Below are 18,592 nucleotides of genomic sequence, written 5' to 3' on the forward strand. Positions count from 1 at the left end.
TAACAGCACCTAAACATACTTAACAATAACAGCAGAAAAATACGATTAATCAAGGACACAAGAAAAGTTTAGTCACCGCCTAGTGTCCCATTAGAACCATATGCTAATCGGGTCTATTGGAGCCCATGTTACAATTCTGATCCGGTGGTCTTTACAGTATTATAACTAACCTAGATTTAGAGAGTTGCTAAGCTGCTGTTTTCCATAGCTTTTTATAAGCTGCAAAATATAAATACATAAATGAAGAAGTGGATGTTTTAAGGCTGAATGAAGGTTTCTACAAGCATTAAAGGGAAGGTCAAGTCTGGAAAGTCTGCGCTTTCCAAAACAGTGTGTTTGGATGTATTCATCATATATGTTTCATTATTGCACTGATGTATTTATCTTCCAGCTGACTATATAGTGATGCAGTTCGGCCGCGTGGCTGAAGATGTTTTCACGATGGATTACAATTACCCCATGTGCGCGCTGCAGGCCTTTGCTATTGCACTCTCTAGCTTCGATAGTAAACTGGCCTGTGAGTAAGATAATGGAGAAGATGTCCAAACTTTCCACGATTTGTGTGGACCAGGCTGAGATCCCTGAAATGGCCTGAGATGCTTTAGACTTTTGTTTCCCGTGAAAAACTGCGGAGACTCAGAAGGTGATGACGTCCGATATAGTGGCCTTTCCACTTTATGGTTAAATGGTGGTAAAGGCAATAGAACTGTGCAAAAGCTGAACTGTTGAGTGTGAGCTGAACGCTGGTTTTTGACTGTTCAGGACACTAGCAGACATATCCCCTGTGGATTGAAGATAAGCACAAGGAGGAATTCAATGTTGCATTGGGATCGGCTTTTTATAAATCACATCTTTAATGACATTTTTATTATGATCCATCTTTTCATTTTAATTGTTTGTAAGAGTGTTATTTTCACCCCATGTGAATTTACAAAAAGTGAGAAAGCTAAGTTTTATCTAATTAACTTGTTATAACGTAAGCCCAGGTTTGTCATGTTTTCTCCTCCACCTGTTCTTATGTATAGTTAACAAATTCAAAACAAGACCCTTCTTGGTTCTTCAAAATAATATTATAGGTAAATGATATTCTTTCCATGTGCATTCATTGCTCAACCAGCCAAGATACACTACTTCCACAAGAAAAATCTCCTGTTAACCTCATATACTGTACTGTAAATAATCCAATTAATTTATTTCTATTTATTTTGTTAGTGTAATTTGTCTCCCTTAAATTAATTGTATCACAATGAATACACACTGAATATTGTTAACATGTTATGTTGTGGTTCATATGTGACGGACCAAATAAGGTATTGTACTATGTATTATCCTGCAGTTACTGTACGTTTACTGCTTTAATGAGTGTTGTAATAAGTTTTAGCCAAATCTGCTTGTATCCTAAACAATTAAGTTACTGCTTTAAGCTAAAACAATTTTAATTAAGCTGATTTGAAACCAAACTGTTTTCTTGAGGCAGAAAACACAAAAATGAAAAAGAGAAATTTTATATATTTTAAAAGTAGTTTGTGGTACTTTTTAAAAAGAGATTGATTGTGAAAAATAAAATATAAGTATATTAGTGAGCACATCATAAGAGAACTCTGGATGTCTGTAGTGCTTCTCTTAAGACAGCACAGAACAGATGCACCAGACAAGCTGCTGTACTTCAAACCCACACTGCTTAGTGCTTAAGCAATCCAGAAATGCACTGCGGGTGCAGTCAGTGCTGTAATTTGCTGCTTCTACGACTTTCATACGTTTGGTTGGGATGTTTTCAAAACATTTTTGATGCTTTTCTTCAGTTCCAAAATTCAGAAATTATTACCAGCAGGTCATCAAGTGAAAAAGAAATACGTTCGGAAATACAAGGTGTAGTCCAAGTGTTACAAAGTACCTCTTTTCTGCCTCATCCTAAGCAACCTTTCCTTGAATGAGTCAAACTATCATCTGCCATCTGGAAAGGCACTTTAATTACAAATGCAGAAGTCCTGTAATCTTAATTAACATACCAATTTCATAGTAATTGTAAGACAAATTTGATCTAAAATATTTCTTAATTGTTCAGTCTTTTAACATAAAATTTGCAACAGTTCATGCAACTGGGTAACTTTGTCAACAACAAAATAATACTTAGATTTATAGAGTAAGTGTTACCGTACGTCTAATTATTACTGTAGATCTTATACGCAGTAACTTCAGTCTCAAAGAGTGATTTAATTAATTTAACACAAGTCCTTATTTTGAGGGTTAGTGGCGTACAGCAGTATCATTTCAAGCTTCTTTACACAGGTCATTTTATTCTGTGGTGTCAATACACGTTTCAGGGATCTTCCGTACCAGGGTCTACTGCTTCACTACCGAACGACCGTATCATAGCAATTATTTTTTTGATGTCAACATTTTTTTTAACTTCACTAAGTTGAACTGTAACCTTTTATCAAGACCCCCTTCACAAACATCAAAGAGCAGTGCCCAGTTTGCCCAGTGAAGCATGTCAGGATGTGTGAATAACATTCATTGCCACACCAGATTAGATATACAGTAGATCTATACTGAATAGCACAGGAATGGCAAGGACAGCACAAAAATTGGTACAGTAGGTGTTGTAAAGTTTTCATTTTAGTTTACAGCTATACCCTCCTACACAATTAGAAGGACTTAGTTTGGAATCAGAAGGGTAACTGCATTCCAAACCATTGTTAGAGTGGAACAAAAGAACTGTATAGTGCAGTTAAATCAAGTAAGAAATGGAAAAAATCTAAAATAATATTTTGTATAGCTATCATTCTTTGTTCTCAGAAGTCAGTAGAGACAAGAGTAAATGTTGACTACCAGTTAATTTCAGTTTGTTCATTGTAAAGAAACAACTGTTTTTCTGATTTTTAATTTTGTATTTGGAAGAAATAATGGTGGACTGAAAAAAGGTGTGGTTTCCAAGGCTGTCACACTGTTTTGCTGGTTAGCTTTCACAGCAGTCCTAGAAGGAACTTTCTCAGAATATGTAATACTGTAGGATCAGACAAGCACCTATCGGAAGGAAGGCAGCCATTTGTATAATAACCAATAGTAAACACTGGCAAAGACACCAGCAAAATTAAATAAAAAATGCCTTACAAATATAGTTAATTGAATTCAATATTCTGTAATATACAGTATTAAATAATTTATTATTATCGTACTGTATAATAATTTATTATTATTATTAGATATACTGTATAAAGGACATTTTTTATAGACATCAGATGTGTATCTACTGAGAGTAAACTGAAATAACTGTCCAGAACAAAGACTTACTGCAAATGTATATACCTGATACCTTGACACTTAATCATACTGTATATGAGTGCTGTTATCAAAAATGTCCTTTATCATTGGCATTTAGCCTTAACAGTAACACTTTACCTCTTCCCAGAAACATATGCATTGCTCCCTAATTACACCCCATTGCACTACTCTAATGATGGATGAGGAATTCATCTATCCTTGATGAACTGGAATATTAAAAGTGTGTCAGACCGAATGAAGTCATGGTATTGAGCCTCTTAATGTTTTTCTCTTCTTGTCAGAGACATTTAATGAATTAGTTGCAACACAAAGCAAAAAGACTGAGTGTACTGTGATTGATTCTATATATATATAAGGCTATGAAGAATTTTAGAGAATTTATTTTTGCTCCTTTAACATATACTATATATTTATGTTTGCTTTTTATGTGAAGATAAGTATTTTGTATTATTAGCTAGGACAAAAATAGAAAACTTTTTCCCTGCAGCAGGTATACCTATACTATTGAAAGAAATAAGCTTTGTTTTACCTGAAAAATACTGTTATTCCAGGGAAGACCTATAAATCAGGTTTTAAAATGAGTCACCGTCACAAATGTTAAACTGGTAATAGATTTTGTTCATAATGTACAGGAAGCAGCACTTTATCTAGCTTTTAACGTGTCTGTGAAACAGCTGTAAATATTGTGCCTTTTGGAGACAAAGAAATTTAATATGAAGCTTTCTTTTTGTGGAGTATAACTTTTCTGTTCTCAGTGCTAATGCAACATTAAGCTGTCTGATCTTGAATTTGTCTTCTTAACCTCCATACCTAGTCCTACATGTACTGTATGTTCCCATCATTCTTGACAAGCTTGCCACTGCCTGCTGATGAGCAGCAGAAGTAGAACACAATGCTGCAAGACTGTACTTGACAATAGGTATGGTGTTGGATGAGAGATGCATCTCGTGTTTGTGTCAGGTCTGCTAAACACTTGCACTTAGATCACAAAGTTTGAATTTTGTCTCGTATGACTGTAAAATGTTTTGCCATGTTTGCAGTATCACTTAAGTCTTTTGTTGCAAGCAGGCTGTAGGTATTTTTTCAATAATGGCCTCCGTCTTGTTACTCTGCCATCCCAGCCAGCATTTTCTCCCACTTACCCTCTTTCTTTCATCTTGAACTCCTTGTCATTATCAATGATTGACTTTACTGTGCTCAAAGGGATATTCATTGTCTTTGAAATATCCTTCTCTTAGTCTTTACTTTTCTACAACCTTATTGGTGAGTTGTTTTGAAAGCTCTTTAGTATTGATGAATGAAGCTTTGCTTGAAATTCGCTACCTGATTAAAGGATCATATAGAGACGGATGTATTTATTCTCAAATGAACAAGTAAAGGTTTATTCCATGCTGAAAAGAGAAGAACAGAAACACAACGTCTTCGGGTGACACCTAAAGAAGGCTCTACAGCTGAAATGTTGTGTTGCTTTTCTTTGATTTTCAGCATGGAATAAATATTGTTCCCTTGCAGCCTACGCATGCTGACACAGCTACCTACTTGAGCTACTTTATTCTCAGATTATGAGAACCACTATAATTGCTCACATACATTTTTTTGGTCTCACTGAGATAATTATGTGCACCTAAAATGTTTTGCTTTGAATGTGTGTAATAGGATGTGTATGTAACAGATATTAATTGCTACTTCACAGTGTTATGACTGCAAGCTTTAAAGCAACAAAATGTGAAATTTGTGCAAGGGTCTGAATAATTTTGCAAGGCACTGTAATTCATAATATTGCAAGCTTTGCTTTCATGTAAAGTTTTGTTTCAGTTGAAGGCAAATCCAAAAGGAGGGGGAATTTGTAACCCAATTAAAAACTGTTTCTGTGCTGTCAGACTATAATCGTTAAGACCCTCTCAAAATGCACTATGCACCAACTTTTCTAAAAAAGAAATAACTAGTTTACTAAAATCTAGCCTTATTGTTTACCTCTGAAGCTAATGGAATCTATTCAGTTAATATTTAGGTCACAGAAATTAAGAAATACTTCAAAAACAAAAGGTGCTGTGATCCATATTTCTTAAGCAGATGTCAAAATCTTAGGTTAGACTTCAAAAATAACAGACTAGAAAACTATAAGTTTACTATACTATAAACTATAATATAAGAAAACTAGTCTTTCAAAAAAGGCCAAAAAAAAGAACAATCCATGAAAAGATTCACTCATCGTTATTAATAATCAACAATAATTTTGAACTAACAATTTGGACTTGAATTCTGCTTTCTCACAAGTAAATGTCTTGTCCTATAAAGTGATCAAATTTCTTTGTCCTTAGACTAAAAATAAAGGAAAATGTCTAGAGAATACTATAAAACTGTGCTTTTCATATGAATACCTTTATATTGAGGAACAAAGAAAGCTCTTTCGTTATGTATGTGTAATAGTATTGTGTTATATTGTAATTATGTACAATGTGTATGCTGTTCTATGTACAGTGTTTGTTTACATACTATAATTATGGAGAAAATAAAGACTTTATTCTAATGAGATATCAGTTTTTTTAATTTTATTGTTCCAGGATCACTTATTTTTTAAACATGCTGAAAATTAAGGTCAATAGGTGAACCATGGTAAGCTAATAATATTATGCTAACAATCATAATAAGAATAATATAAAACAATTCTATTGGTAGAATTATGTCATACATCCTAGATATAAATTCCAATGTACAATATAGATTTAACAGAATGTGGTGTACAAAACATTTTTGAAGTCTCCATATAAAAATCATATTACTGTCCTTTGATGTTTATAGTCTACTGTATATCCTTAGTATCTAGTAATAAGTATAATTTGTGCTGTAGAACAGATTGAAATGCACTGTGAAAACTTTGGAGTCTTTTTCTGTACTAGCAGTCCACTGTAGGACAAAAGGCTTAAGACCCAATAACATCAATTTAAATTAGAATAAAAAATAAATTAGTAACTGACAGGTGGTTTAAAGCTGTTGCCCTTAACTTCAACAAAGAAACTGTATAATACTTTCATACAGTCCTCCTTGATGTGCAAAGCTGGAAAAAGAATTTCAAGGTTTGGTACTGGAAGTGTGGGACCCATGCATGCAACATATTTCACCTGCAACCCTTTCTGCAAGGATTTACACATTTAAAAAAACATGTTCTGTCAACCAAACACAAAGGGCGTGATCTTGCCTGTGGGCATATTGCACATCTGATTCATTCACTGTACAGTTTGCCCACACGGAAAGTTAGGATTAAGGTGTTCCAGACTGGCAACTGCTTTAGGGGAATGAAGTCCACGTGTGTCTTCCAGCTCCTATTTATTGCGTTTTCTGAGCACCCCAAAGGCAAGCTCATTCGCAATTTCCGTTTCTTGGAGGCTCTCATCCTTTGTAGCTCCAGCTGCCTGGCAGGACACGTCCCACTCTTCCTCCTGATCGCTGAAGGACTCACAGCCAAAGCTGAGGCTCTCCGCTATCACGGCAGGGTCCTCTTCCTCGTCCCCTCCAGCGTCGTCATCTCCGTCGTCGTCCTCGCCCTCGTCATCACCAGCGCTCTCCCCCTGGTACTGGAACGCATCCCTTTGGGTGCAGAAGGGGAGCTGCTTTCCACCCGGCTGGAGCGGCTCTTGTTCTTGCACCAGGCCGCGCACAGAGTAGCACTCCTCTGGCTCCACGCCCTCCATGTCTTCCATCCTTTCTGCCAGCTCCTCCGCCGACGTGTGGCCTGCGTCGAAGCCTTCCACCACGACCCTGCTGTACCCCTGCCTGCAGCAGGCTGGTTCCTCGTGCAGGGGGTAGGTCTCCTCGGGGTAGCCTTGAGAACACACACAGCAATAAAAAAAAAAGGGCAGCACGAGCAAGGTCAAAGCCCTGGCATAGCGAGGGAGGCGGGGCTAGGATTTTAACCCTCCTTCCAAAACAATACCACAATGTAGGTGTGGTGTGAGGGAAATAAGGTCTCCCTCGGATCACTGGCTTTTTTTGGCTGTGGTTGCACATTTGATTTGTCATTTAGTTAGACTTGCATAAACAGATTTATATATTCCCATCAGCATCAGCAAATAAAATCTGTCCTCAAGAAGTAGTCTTCCATCCTAGGAACAAGTAAAGGTTTATTCCCTGCTGAAAAGAGAACAAAGGAAACACAACGTTTCGGCTGTGGAGCCTTCTTCAGATGTGTGGCTTTTATCCTAGTGGATTGAAGACTGGAGGACCCACAGTACAAGGTGAATTGTACGCATGGTTTAAGAACTAAAGCCTTGAAAATCAGCTTGTGGAACCTCAGAAAAAGGCAGTGGCCTTGATTACATTTTGTTCCTTGGTATCTTGAAAATGTGAATGCAATGTGACACTCTTATTCTTTTGAACTCTATCACGTGGCTGATACAGTGTAATCTACGGCCTGTCCGTAAAGGCGTGGCTGCAACTGAGACAGTGCTGTACCTTCCCAGCCCTCTGAGTATGGCACTTCCTCAGCTTCCTTCTCTGGGGAGACCTCCTCCATGAGCCTGCCTTCCTGCATCACCCGTGTAATTTCATTCAGCTGACGGAGTAATTTTTCTTCATGCTCAGTGGTGACACTTTTAATCCTGTAATCAGGACACACCGGATGAGAAAATTAATCATAACAGTTCTGAGCAAACAGCACAGTTCAGGCTGCTTTAATCAATAAAATCTGAACTGTTCCTTCTCACCGACACATATGACATTTCATATCGACTGCACACTTCCAGGCACATGGATAATGTGAAGCACGTGGCGCTCAATCAAGCCAGAACATTATTGCATTGTTATGACACTAATTAAAACAATTGGTTAGTACGTTAGTAAAGTGATTAAAAATCAGCATACTGGACATGTTGATCCTGTTCTACATTATTATTATTATTATTGCTTGTGAAACTCGTATTCACCTTTTGAAAAGACAAGGTTGTTCCTGCCACAATCTGCGTTTCATGAGCTATGAACAAGGAACATAAATACTCAATACATAATTTTATTTCACAGTGTATAGGTGCTGTTATGCTGCTCAACGTCTGAATTGCTCCAGTGCCACAACAGCCTTCACAATGGGCCATGTGTTCTTTTGTGCACATCATGTACTACGTATTGGAAATTCGCCATAGTGTGAAATGACGACGGACACGTCAGGCACTGAAACTGAAAACAAAGTAGATCAGAAATGAACTGTTCTGGAAACACTCGTGTAAAATGAACAAAAGAAAAGTAAACTGTTTTGTCTGTCCGGGCTAGTCAGCAACTGGCTTATAATCAGATGACAAAAATTCTAAACTTTATATTCCAGACCACCTTCATAAGTTGTTTATCATACGTCACATAATTCTGGGCTTAAATTAAACTGCCAACATAAATTACATGCATGTGTATAAATAATGTATGATTGGGTTGTAAATATTCAGAAGGTTTTCAATCCTGATATACTCACATTAAGATTAAAAAAGACTATAAAAATACCCTTTTAAAAAGAAAAGTCAATTGAGATTTTACAAATGTAAATATTAAATGAAAATACTTTTGTGTTTATTTTTATGGTAACTGCTGTTAATAACTGTTCCTTGAAATATATTTTTATTTTAATGTGTAAATACTTTGCGGCACCTGTAAAAAAACAACACTGTATAAATGCAAACGGCAGGTGTTTTACCCATCTGGGTGATGCCCCACTTTGGATACTATCCTCTCCATCATTTCTTCTGTCTCCTTCAGTTTCTCTTGAAGTTGTGCCAGCTCGTAGTCAGCTAAAAGCGCCAAAGAAGAGGTGTTTGTGCAAGAATGCAGATGTTGTACACATGAGGTGGCTATGAGGTCCTTTCATTAGTGCATGGACTTACAGCATGTCACTGCAGCTACATGTACTGCAGAAAATACACCAAAATCGACTCAGCAGTAAGATTACATTCACTCTACTAAGATGAGCTGTGTAGAACAGGAGGGTGAAGCAGCTAAGGAATGTGTTCACATATACAAATGCAAGCTTATTATTCACACTTGGAATATAATAAATCACGAAAGAAGCAATATTAAACACATTTTCTTGTTTGCTTTGGAATTGATTATAAGCCCCATGTCCTTTCCACGATGATCTTGCCTGCACACAACCAGAATCCCAACAACAAACTTGTCTTTTTATTCCTTAAAGTGTATTTAGTCTTTTGGATACAACTTTTTTATCATATTTTGTGGAGGACACCACCTAGACTACAGCTGAATGTAGACATCTTGAATGCACATACACAGTTAAACAAAGCAAATGTTTCTTCTCATCCTTGTCACAGTAGCAGTAGCCCCTCGGCATCCATTTAATGAATGCAACTAAACCCTCTTAGTGTTGATCCCAAAGACATGCAGCTAATTGCTATAAGATGCTGCTGGGCTGATATAACATTACTTAGTTTGCTAATCCAGGTTTAACAACGGCACCAACAAAGCTCCCTATGAATTGGACAGGATCTTAATCTACCTTATCGGGGATGCTCATATCTCAGCTGATGATTTGTGCAGTGGGGGTCTGAGAGGAAGGCAGTCAAAACAAAAAGATTAAAATCAGCTGGAAGGTCACAAAGAAATCGACAGAAATGTAAAGGGTGTTGTAAGAAGAAAGATTTTCCTTAATCGGAAGATTTGCTCCTTGTCAGTGGCTATATCCACTAAGATTTACAGGGTTGTATCACTGTTACTCACAGTAACAGCATCATAATGTGCAGTGCCTACAGTGAATCTACAGTACTTTCTTTAATTTTTATTTTATCTAATTCTCCAATGTGCTGCCTGAACCTCATTTGCTAAAGAAATCTGAGTGCCAGTCTTTACTGCAAATGTGCCATCTTTCTGAAATAATACAAAAATGAAAGTAACAATAATCATAATAAATACAGATATTAATTTAAATACTTACTGATTTTTCTTTTCATATTTTCTGTTTTCAAAGCAGGGAACCTATGGTCATGTTTAGTATTTTTGCCCTTGGATGTAATCTGTTAAAAAATGATAGTGTTTTTACAAATTGTACTAAATCTGATGCCTGTCTTGTGCAAAGTGTTATTACATCATAATGATGTCAATCAGCTGTGAACAGAAGTTTAATTAATGTGTGTTCACTGTAATCACAAGGTTGGTCATATGTTTAAAACTTTGTGGCATCATTGCTGTATGTATGTCAAACCAAAAAAAACTTTTTTTCCCTTTTCAATCAATGCATTTTTATCAACATACCCTTCATCTGATTCAGAACAGAAAAACTAGCATTATTTTTTCACAACACTTTTCCTAAAAATTAACTATAATAAGCAAAAAAATAAGCAATATACAAAATAGACATATGTGAGATCCCAGATTATTGGTAAATTAATATAATCAGCCACAAAACATGCCCCTAATTTCATGAAATCCCTGGTGAAACATTTAGGGTTTTTGTTTAAACCCCAGTTTCACATGCAGGTTGACATACTCAACACAAATCAATACAAGATTTGTTGCACTGCAAGTTCCCTCACGGGATCAATAAAGTATCTATCTATTCCTCTATTTTATTCCTGAACCTGAGACACAGAGGAGTTTTGAAGAAAGAAACTCAAAGATATTATGCATTTACCATTACAGTAAGTTCGTATTTAAACCTTTATTACCAGTATTCGGCATAGAAGGTTAACGTACCTTGAAGAGAATGTACAGGATGTACAAGAAAATCCCGAAACCGTAAATGGGAATGATCTGCCCCATGAAGCTGGATCTCCTCCCTCCTCCCCCTCCTGCTCCGTTTCCTTTGGCCTTGGCTATTGCCTCAGTGTTGTGAGCCCGGGGGGTGTGTGACCCTGAAGCCCACTGGGAGCGGCCCTCAGACATCTTCTGCCGGTGCATCATGGGAGGGAGCCGTCCCAGTCCCGCTGGAAACAGAATGAACAGCAAAGGTCAACAGACTGGGAGACTCAGCTGACAGAGGTGGTCACTCATGTTGCTGATAAATACACTCCAGCTGTTTTAAAAACTTTTTTTTAGAATTTGCACCAGCAGTGCTTTTGATCTTGAATTTTGACATCTATTGTATCTACATTTTTATCTTTGGAAACATTTAAACAGAACCTACAGTAGGCAAATCAGTTTTACAGGAGACATTAAGAAATCTAAAGTGTTTCTCTCGAAAGCTATTTTACAAAGCCAATGTAATTTATCACAACATTATTTATCTATAACTTAAATTACTCAGATGTGGAAAACAGGTTGGGTAAAGACTTCCTTGCAGAGCTGAATCTTGTATGTCCAATATCATATCACCAGATTATAATGGTACTATTTTTACATTATTTGATTATGTGATGATATACAGTGCGTGTCTAGATCAAGGCTCCTCTGTCTTGGTGCTGGAGAGCCAGACTGTCTACAGGTTTTTAAGGTAAAAAAAAGTCTCAATCTTGAGATGCCTTTTCGAGATGTTGAAGCTTTCACATACCATACAGTTTAAAAATGCAGTCTTCCACCGTAAGCTGGAAGATTTCGAAAGTTTTGGAAAAAATTAGATGTGATAAATCAGGTGATTTGTTAAATTAAGCAATTTAGAAATCATGTGGGACCAAAATCTGAGTGCTCTTTGTTAATTGAACAAACCACTTAATTTATCAATCATTTAAAAGTGCTCCCAATCTTTAGAAAGTAGTGACCTAAAAGATTGACTAGATTGGAACTCTCCAGGAGTCAGAGCTGGATAAAGCAATTAAACTTCACTTTAAATAACTTCCTATACATCTCTGTACCATTTTAAATTGTTTTTGCTTAACTACCCGTGTGTGCGAATTAACCTCTGATATATCAAATTTGTTTAATTCATTTGTCCAATAAGGCCTTCAAAGTTGTAAAGCAGTTTTTAGAAGTTCCAAATGTACAGTAAATGAAATAAAAGGAGATAGCAGTCTTCTAAATGATTCATCAAGTAGTTTCTACTTTCTGTAGGTTGTCTTTTGTTTCTACATATCTTTTAACATTTCAATGATCACCCACAATAACTTGGACCTTGCAGTTTTAAACATTAATGTAAGCCAAGAAAACCATTTTTCTATGTCTTCAGGATCTAAACAAAAATTATACCCTTTTTTAAAAAAGGGGTTCTTTTAAAAAACTCAGAAATTACAGTGTTAAATAAGAGCATCTGGTGGAAAGGTTAAATAGAAATAATTTAGAAAATTATACCTTAAGTATTATATTATTTTGTATTTACAGTATTTAGCCCACTCAATCACAACATATTTAGAGAACTAAAGAAAAAATTGTCCTTAAAGTTGAAGATCAAAACATGCTATTTACATTACTGATTTATATTCAACAGTAATGTTTTCTGGATTTAAAGAAGCATTAAATGGACAGATGGTGAAAGTATGGGCAAAAAGAAAGGCAGAATTTCACGACAAAGCAGAATTACTTTATTTGAAACAAAGAAGATGCACAAAACAACAATACAAAAAACAATGTTTTCACAAAGATGTAAACCCAAGGGATTTAAATGAAAGGTTCGAAACCAGGAGGATATGTAATAATACTTGGAAAGCGATACGTGGCCAAAACTGTATTGTATTATGTAATGCATTTCAAGCTTTTGTTAAGTTTACTTTTTAAAATAATAGTACTCAGACGTTAAAAAAATTAAATTGAATCATGTACATTGTTGTCACCATCAGGTTGTCCGAGATATAACTAAATGCAATCATAGCTTTACGCGTTAGAAAGTACATTTTATATAATAATAATAATATATCGTTATTCTAAAACATAATTTAAAACTATTTGAAGATTTGTTTCAATTTTTTAGCTTGCTATAATTTCATATTTTTATTGTCTATGAACACAGCGCATGTTTGTCTTCGACACGATCACATTAGTATTTCCACTCAAAGTTTTAACCCCGACAATCACTCCACGCACAAACTGAAACCATCTCACAACGTTTAAACGCGAACATCAACTGTCTTGACACCCACTCTCGTCCGCCAGCGGAGACGGAGGAGAGGAGACAGGTGACAGCACAACGCAGTTTCAACCTTACCCTCCGACTGGACCATTTCCTTTTTCCCTCTGGATAAAAGCATTTTGGGAAGCAGCAGAGAGACACAAAGGACAACACAAGAGACTAGCGTCACCTTCTGAAATGTGGACATTGACATTTTTTTTTTGCCCTCTAAACTACCCGCGATCGCCCCAAAAGACAGAAACCCAGTCCAGAAATCTCCCGACCGCCGCTGCACTCGTAATTTAATTCTGTCAAACGTCCTTCCTGTCCTGTCGGGAACACGGAAGTGATCCGTCTCCCTCGCCGGGTCACGTGACGCCGCGGCTGGCCAATCCCGCGCACCTGCCCTCTCTGTCCCTGTTGTGCACCGGAGTCGCGTCGAATTGGAAATGATTTCGATTTTCATACAACTTCCAAGACGCTGTGGCGTTGCAAACCTTGCTCTAAGGTTAGAATAGGCGCCGTGCATTTGTACAAACTGCAGTGCGTGATGCGGTTTCTCAGAATGTCGGAAGGGCAGTTAATAGTTGCTAAAATAAAAGCAATGTGGATGAAATAGTACTGTGAATGCAATCTGGTGTTCGGCAGTTAGTCGACTTATTTAAAAATGAAACTTTTTTTTCCTCCTCCCTCCGTTTATATGCGTTTATAGCAACGCCAGGGCCCATGAAAAGCGTTGCTTATGGATTTCCAGAAACGTGAGTTATTGTGCTGTTTGTAATTTGATGTTCATTGTGGCCTGTTTTCTAGATTTAAATACATGCACTCAACAATAAAACATGTTTATATATGTTTTATCTGCAGGGTGTGAGTAATATCAAAGCCTTGATGAAAACGCCCCCACCACGCCCCTTTTCCACAAAACATCTGTAAGTAAAATGTTTTAGTTATGATCCACATTTGTCTCCCTCCAGTATAGTAGCATCAGAGCAATAAAAAGCCAAAGTTTTTATTAATAGTTTTATGGCAATGATAAATTATACAAAGTCGTGCACAAACGTTGCATAGAGATACAGTAATAAAAAAGAATGTGAGCATTCTATAGTTTATTAATAGATACATTAACAATGGACGTTTTAAAACATTTACATTGCACAAGGGGTGTTTGTAACCCCCGTTTTTTCAAAAGTGTTTTGTCATGCTGGCATTTTATACTTTTACAAAGGAAACAACATTTGCGTCTTTACAAGATGTGATATTCCGCGTGATGCTGTATTTTGCAGATCCAGAAGATGGCAGTGCAGTTACTTTCTTGAACCATTGTCCAATTCGCAAGTGCCAGGTTTTTTCTTACGGTGTCTCGGTTAGGATACGCTGAGTGTGTCTGCTTTTTACTGACGTCCAGGTCCACGGTGAACGTTCCGAGTTCACTGATAGGACGTCTCTTATACACTTAATTGAATATACTAAAATTATTATGTGCAACATTTGCTTTTGTTCTAAGTTTAATTATGAGAATGAGAAACGCCGCAAGTAAAAGTCATTTATCCTTTACGATTAAAAAATAAAATGATTGTTGAAACCGTTGTTTCTTCTACGAGCTGCTTAAAGACTCTTTAAAAAACGAGTTTATTTTTCTTGAGGTCAATTGTAAAACACCTTTAAAGTTGATAAACATTATTATTATTTTAAGCATGTATCGTACGTCAAGAAAGTTTGTGTAGTGATAATAAAATATAACAAATCTTAACCTCTAGTGTATTATAATAAGATACATTTTCACTGTGATTCCTCTACCCATTACTCAAAAAAATGTTACCTAGCAGTTTGCTCCATTAGTGGCTACTAAAATGGGAGAAAGCTATAGAAGCTATAGTACCTCCTTTTTTAGAGTGGTAAAGAGTGGTAAAATTTGCCAAAAAAATCCATTGTTGAAGAAGTCGATAATCTGAGCAATGGTCTGCAAATTTAACTGAAAGCGAGATTAATAGAAAAGTAGGGAAACAACATGAACAGTGTTCAAAAGGATTACACTGTTTAAACTGGAGAAGAATCTAAGTGAGATTCCCTTATGAATTTGTTAGTCCATTGGAACAATAAGCTGTACCATTGCTTGTCTATAGAGTAGGAAAGTCATCATGGGTTGTATGATAGAATTATCAAAGCAATCACTATTACTCTGAAACTTGATACATTGGGAATGACTCTGTTCTGAGGTAAAATAAGTGTTTATGCACTACAGTAGACTCTGGGTTATAATAAACTTCCCAGCAGTGTGTTATTGATTTAAGCAAGAGCAAAGTTATTTTTTAAGATCAACCTTGAACCTGAGGTTTTAATTGTAAATAAATACTTAAATTGCCTTTCCTTTTTTTTCCAGGCTTAAAACAGTTTCACAAGGCATGAGACAAAAGCCTGCTAGAGCCTATGTTAGAAACTGACTTCTGTTTCTTATCTGCTTAGCTGGATTTAATATGCAAATAGTTAATAGTTAATGTAAAATTGCCCTGAGTGTAATCAAATTGCAATACATGAAAAGCAACCAGAAAACAGGAAGACTAATATAACTGTATATTTCGTGTCCCTATTATAATCTTTTAATCCCAGAAAACAAACATAGTTTTGTGTACTTTCAGTGTGGGGAATAGCTTGTAGTTAAATTATCAGTACCGAGCAGCATACACTTTTAGCACTGATTGTACAGACAGTGCATATGCTTAATGCAGCAGATACTGATATGTGTGTTTTTATACTATTACATAGTGGGGAAAAATAGTGGGGAGTTTATGCCATTGTCTTAATAGGTCTGTGAAATACTGCTACAGGTATTTATGTGTCAGAACATAGCTATTTCAATTTTAAAATCTGTAAATAATTTAGTTTGAGAGTCTTCAAATGTTATCCAACATTAACCTCTACTGGGCCTGAGTGGTTACAAGTGGTTCTGATTTTAATAAGATGATTAATGATAACTCGACTTAAAAGGTGCGTTATATCAGTTTTTTTTAAATGTGTAATCCCAATATTAAGCTTAAACATATGCACCTACTGTACTGTATATCGAATGAAAAGTCCGTAATATTAAAATGCTAAATATTTGTAAAATGTCAAGATGACGAGTGCAAATTTCAAATATTCCGGGTATGTTCTCCACCAACGCTCAGCCAACATCTTTTTCACAGCTTGATGTTTGTGGATGAACAATGAGAATATTTAAATCTATTTTTTTAAAGATTTAATTATTACATTAAATATTACACATGCTATATGGCACAGAGTTGAAACTGTTTTGGAATGCATCATATGTGCAAATTAACAGCTCTGCCTCTTAGTTCGTTTGTAGGAGTTCTCCTTTACCAAGATTTTAATTACTTAATTACTCTTCATTAGCTTCAGTTAAATGATTATGGACCTGCTACAGCACAAGTCATGCAATTAAAGTTTTTCATCCTCATAGTACTCCACGTAGCAAAGCACAGTGAAACCACTATAACTGTTTTTCTGAGTACAGGGAACGTCTGCTATGATTATTATGTAAAAACATTGGTTTTCTGATTGTTATTCTAACAACAAAATATGGCACCAGCTTGAAGAAATGGTTGTGCTCCTCTGTGTCTTGTGAGGAATAGATTCACATACATGGCAATCAACGCACCTTCGCAAAACAAAATTGCTTTCAGAAATAGAAATGGTTTTCTTTTTCTATATACATACAAGTGATTTGTTGTGCAATGTCACCTTACACAGTGATGGCAATCTAGTCTCTTATAAAGTTTTTTTCTCTTCTGTAAATCAGCCAATTTATTTCCAAATTGCGAGTAGAGTAAAGGAGCAAGAGCTTTTTAGTCTTGGTAAGATATTAAATCAGTGTACCTGTGTATATTGAATAGGTATAATTTTATATATGTACTGATGGGGAGGTAGCAAGTTATGAGTTTCATGAAGGACATACTGTAACAATCCTCGTTTTACTTGGCTTTTTATGTGGTGAATGAAGACAGCTGTAAAAAGTGAAGGGGACGGATTAACGATGCTGAAGATGCTTTCCAATATAGTCCTTGAATAGCTTTACTGCTGATATTGTCAGTGTGTGTTTTGTATTTATTATGATTGGAAGCAGGACATTAGCTTTGAGTGTTTAAGTAATCTGTAAAATACATGCTGTAGATTACACCTGAAGTGAAATGCACTGCATTCTGTCATAACAAGTACAAGATTTAATTGTAATCTTAAAGATCAAAGTATAGTCCTACAAATAATTGATGACATAATTGTGTGAAACTATAAGTACTGTAGATCATTTGGAAAAAAAATGTTCTCCATTTTGCATCTGTTCTTTTTTGGTGAGTTTGCAGCAGTTTGTGATTAGATAGAAATATGACTAATTATGATATATTATGTCGTTGAAGGAGGACCCAGAGTTAACGTGATGTGTGATTAATGTGATTAATACATGGGAGAAATGGGATGGTTGATTGAGGTTTTTGTTCAGCAAGGTGTGCAAGATATCCCAACATCACTAATGTTTTATAAATTTGTTCATTGACAAAACATTTTTTAACAATTGGATTTATATGCTCCAGAAAACAAAATCAGCTATAATACAGTCCATAATGACTATTACCTACAGCAAAAGATGCTCTTTTACTTACTTGTTTTGTAATACTTTCACAGTTGGCCAAATAGCAGAGTTTTACCATTTTGTAGCTTTTTAACTTAAGTCTGGCTGTTAGGTAGTATGGTTTAGAATGCCAAAAATGTTCATTTTAAATAAATGAAACACTTACTGTAGCTCTCAGCATTTGAGGCGTCAGGCTTGTGTCACTAACATTTAACTGAATTCGCAACAGTTTGAAATGCAAAAGTCAAGGAATTCAAGTAGCTGGAAAAAATAATTATATAAACTGCAGTATTTGCAAAGTTATTTCAGTTTCACATTTCATTGTCGTATATATTTCACTTCTGTGCTATTTTAATATGGGTTAATCATCAAAAGAAACTTATCCTTTGTAACACCAACAAATTCAAAGTTATTGATATTTATATTCAACATCGAGTTTACTAAGTCAGGCCATGTCTGGAATTGGCACAAGCTGCAAGCTGCGATGGATGCCTTGCCCCAGGTTGCAGAAGCTGTCTTTTGGGCATTTGCCCCATTCCTCTCGTACAGCCCGGGTAAGCATGTGCCTGTGCGCTGGTCTCTGAGCCCTAAATGCCACGCATCATCCAAGCCAGTCTCAAAACTGTTAAACTGGGGTTCGTATCTGGTAAGTAATCACATCCTGATCCTGCATGAAAGTTGAAAGAATGAGGACGTACGGGGTCCTGTGAGAGTTGTCACAT

General features: G+C 36.1%; 2 protein-coding genes and 1 long non-coding RNA gene across 9 annotated transcripts in view; 2 read left to right on the forward strand and 1 right to left on the reverse strand.

Annotated features, from left to right (window-relative positions):
* Positions 1–5,820, forward strand: part of tub (TUB bipartite transcription factor) — a 69,335-nt gene extending 63,515 nt beyond the window's left edge. For all 3 annotated transcript variants that reach the window (XM_088611913.1, XM_088611911.1, XM_088611912.1), the window contains one exon: positions 392–5,820. In XM_088611913.1, the coding sequence (XP_088468039.1) occupies positions 392–525 (134 nt within the window). In that variant the 3' untranslated portion in view covers positions 526–5,820. The remainder of the gene's footprint in view (positions 1–391) is intronic.
* On the reverse strand, positions 5,806–13,591 carry ric3a (RIC3 acetylcholine receptor chaperone a). The gene is made up of 6 exons (XM_088611914.1): positions 13,346–13,591; positions 10,969–11,198; positions 10,211–10,289; positions 8,960–9,053; positions 7,738–7,883; positions 5,806–7,108 (listed from the first exon to the last, which is right to left on the reverse strand). Exons 1-6 carry the CDS (start codon positions 13,461–13,463, stop codon positions 6,609–6,611), a joined length of 1,167 nt encoding a protein of 388 aa, XP_088468040.1. The 5' UTR covers positions 13,464–13,591; the 3' UTR covers positions 5,806–6,608.
* A 30-nt stretch (positions 13,592–13,621) lies between these two features.
* LOC148645556 (uncharacterized) overlaps positions 13,622–18,592 on the forward strand; it is a 128,675-nt gene continuing 123,704 nt past the window's right edge. For 2 of the 5 annotated variants that reach the window (XR_015928212.1, XR_015928209.1), the window contains exons 1-3: positions 13,622–13,757; positions 13,962–14,007; positions 14,114–14,178. This is a non-coding gene — a long non-coding RNA (uncharacterized LOC148645556). The remainder of the gene's footprint in view (positions 13,758–13,961; positions 14,008–14,113; positions 14,179–18,592) is intronic. The other 3 variants (XR_015928211.1, XR_015928210.1, XR_015928208.1) reach the window with 2 other exon arrangements.

This window comes from Lepisosteus platostomus, chromosome 18, assembly GCF_059453375.1.
Source record: "Lepisosteus platostomus isolate fLepPlt1 chromosome 18, fLepPlt1.hap1, whole genome shotgun sequence".
Taxonomy (NCBI): domain Eukaryota; kingdom Metazoa; phylum Chordata; class Actinopteri; order Semionotiformes; family Lepisosteidae; genus Lepisosteus; species Lepisosteus platostomus.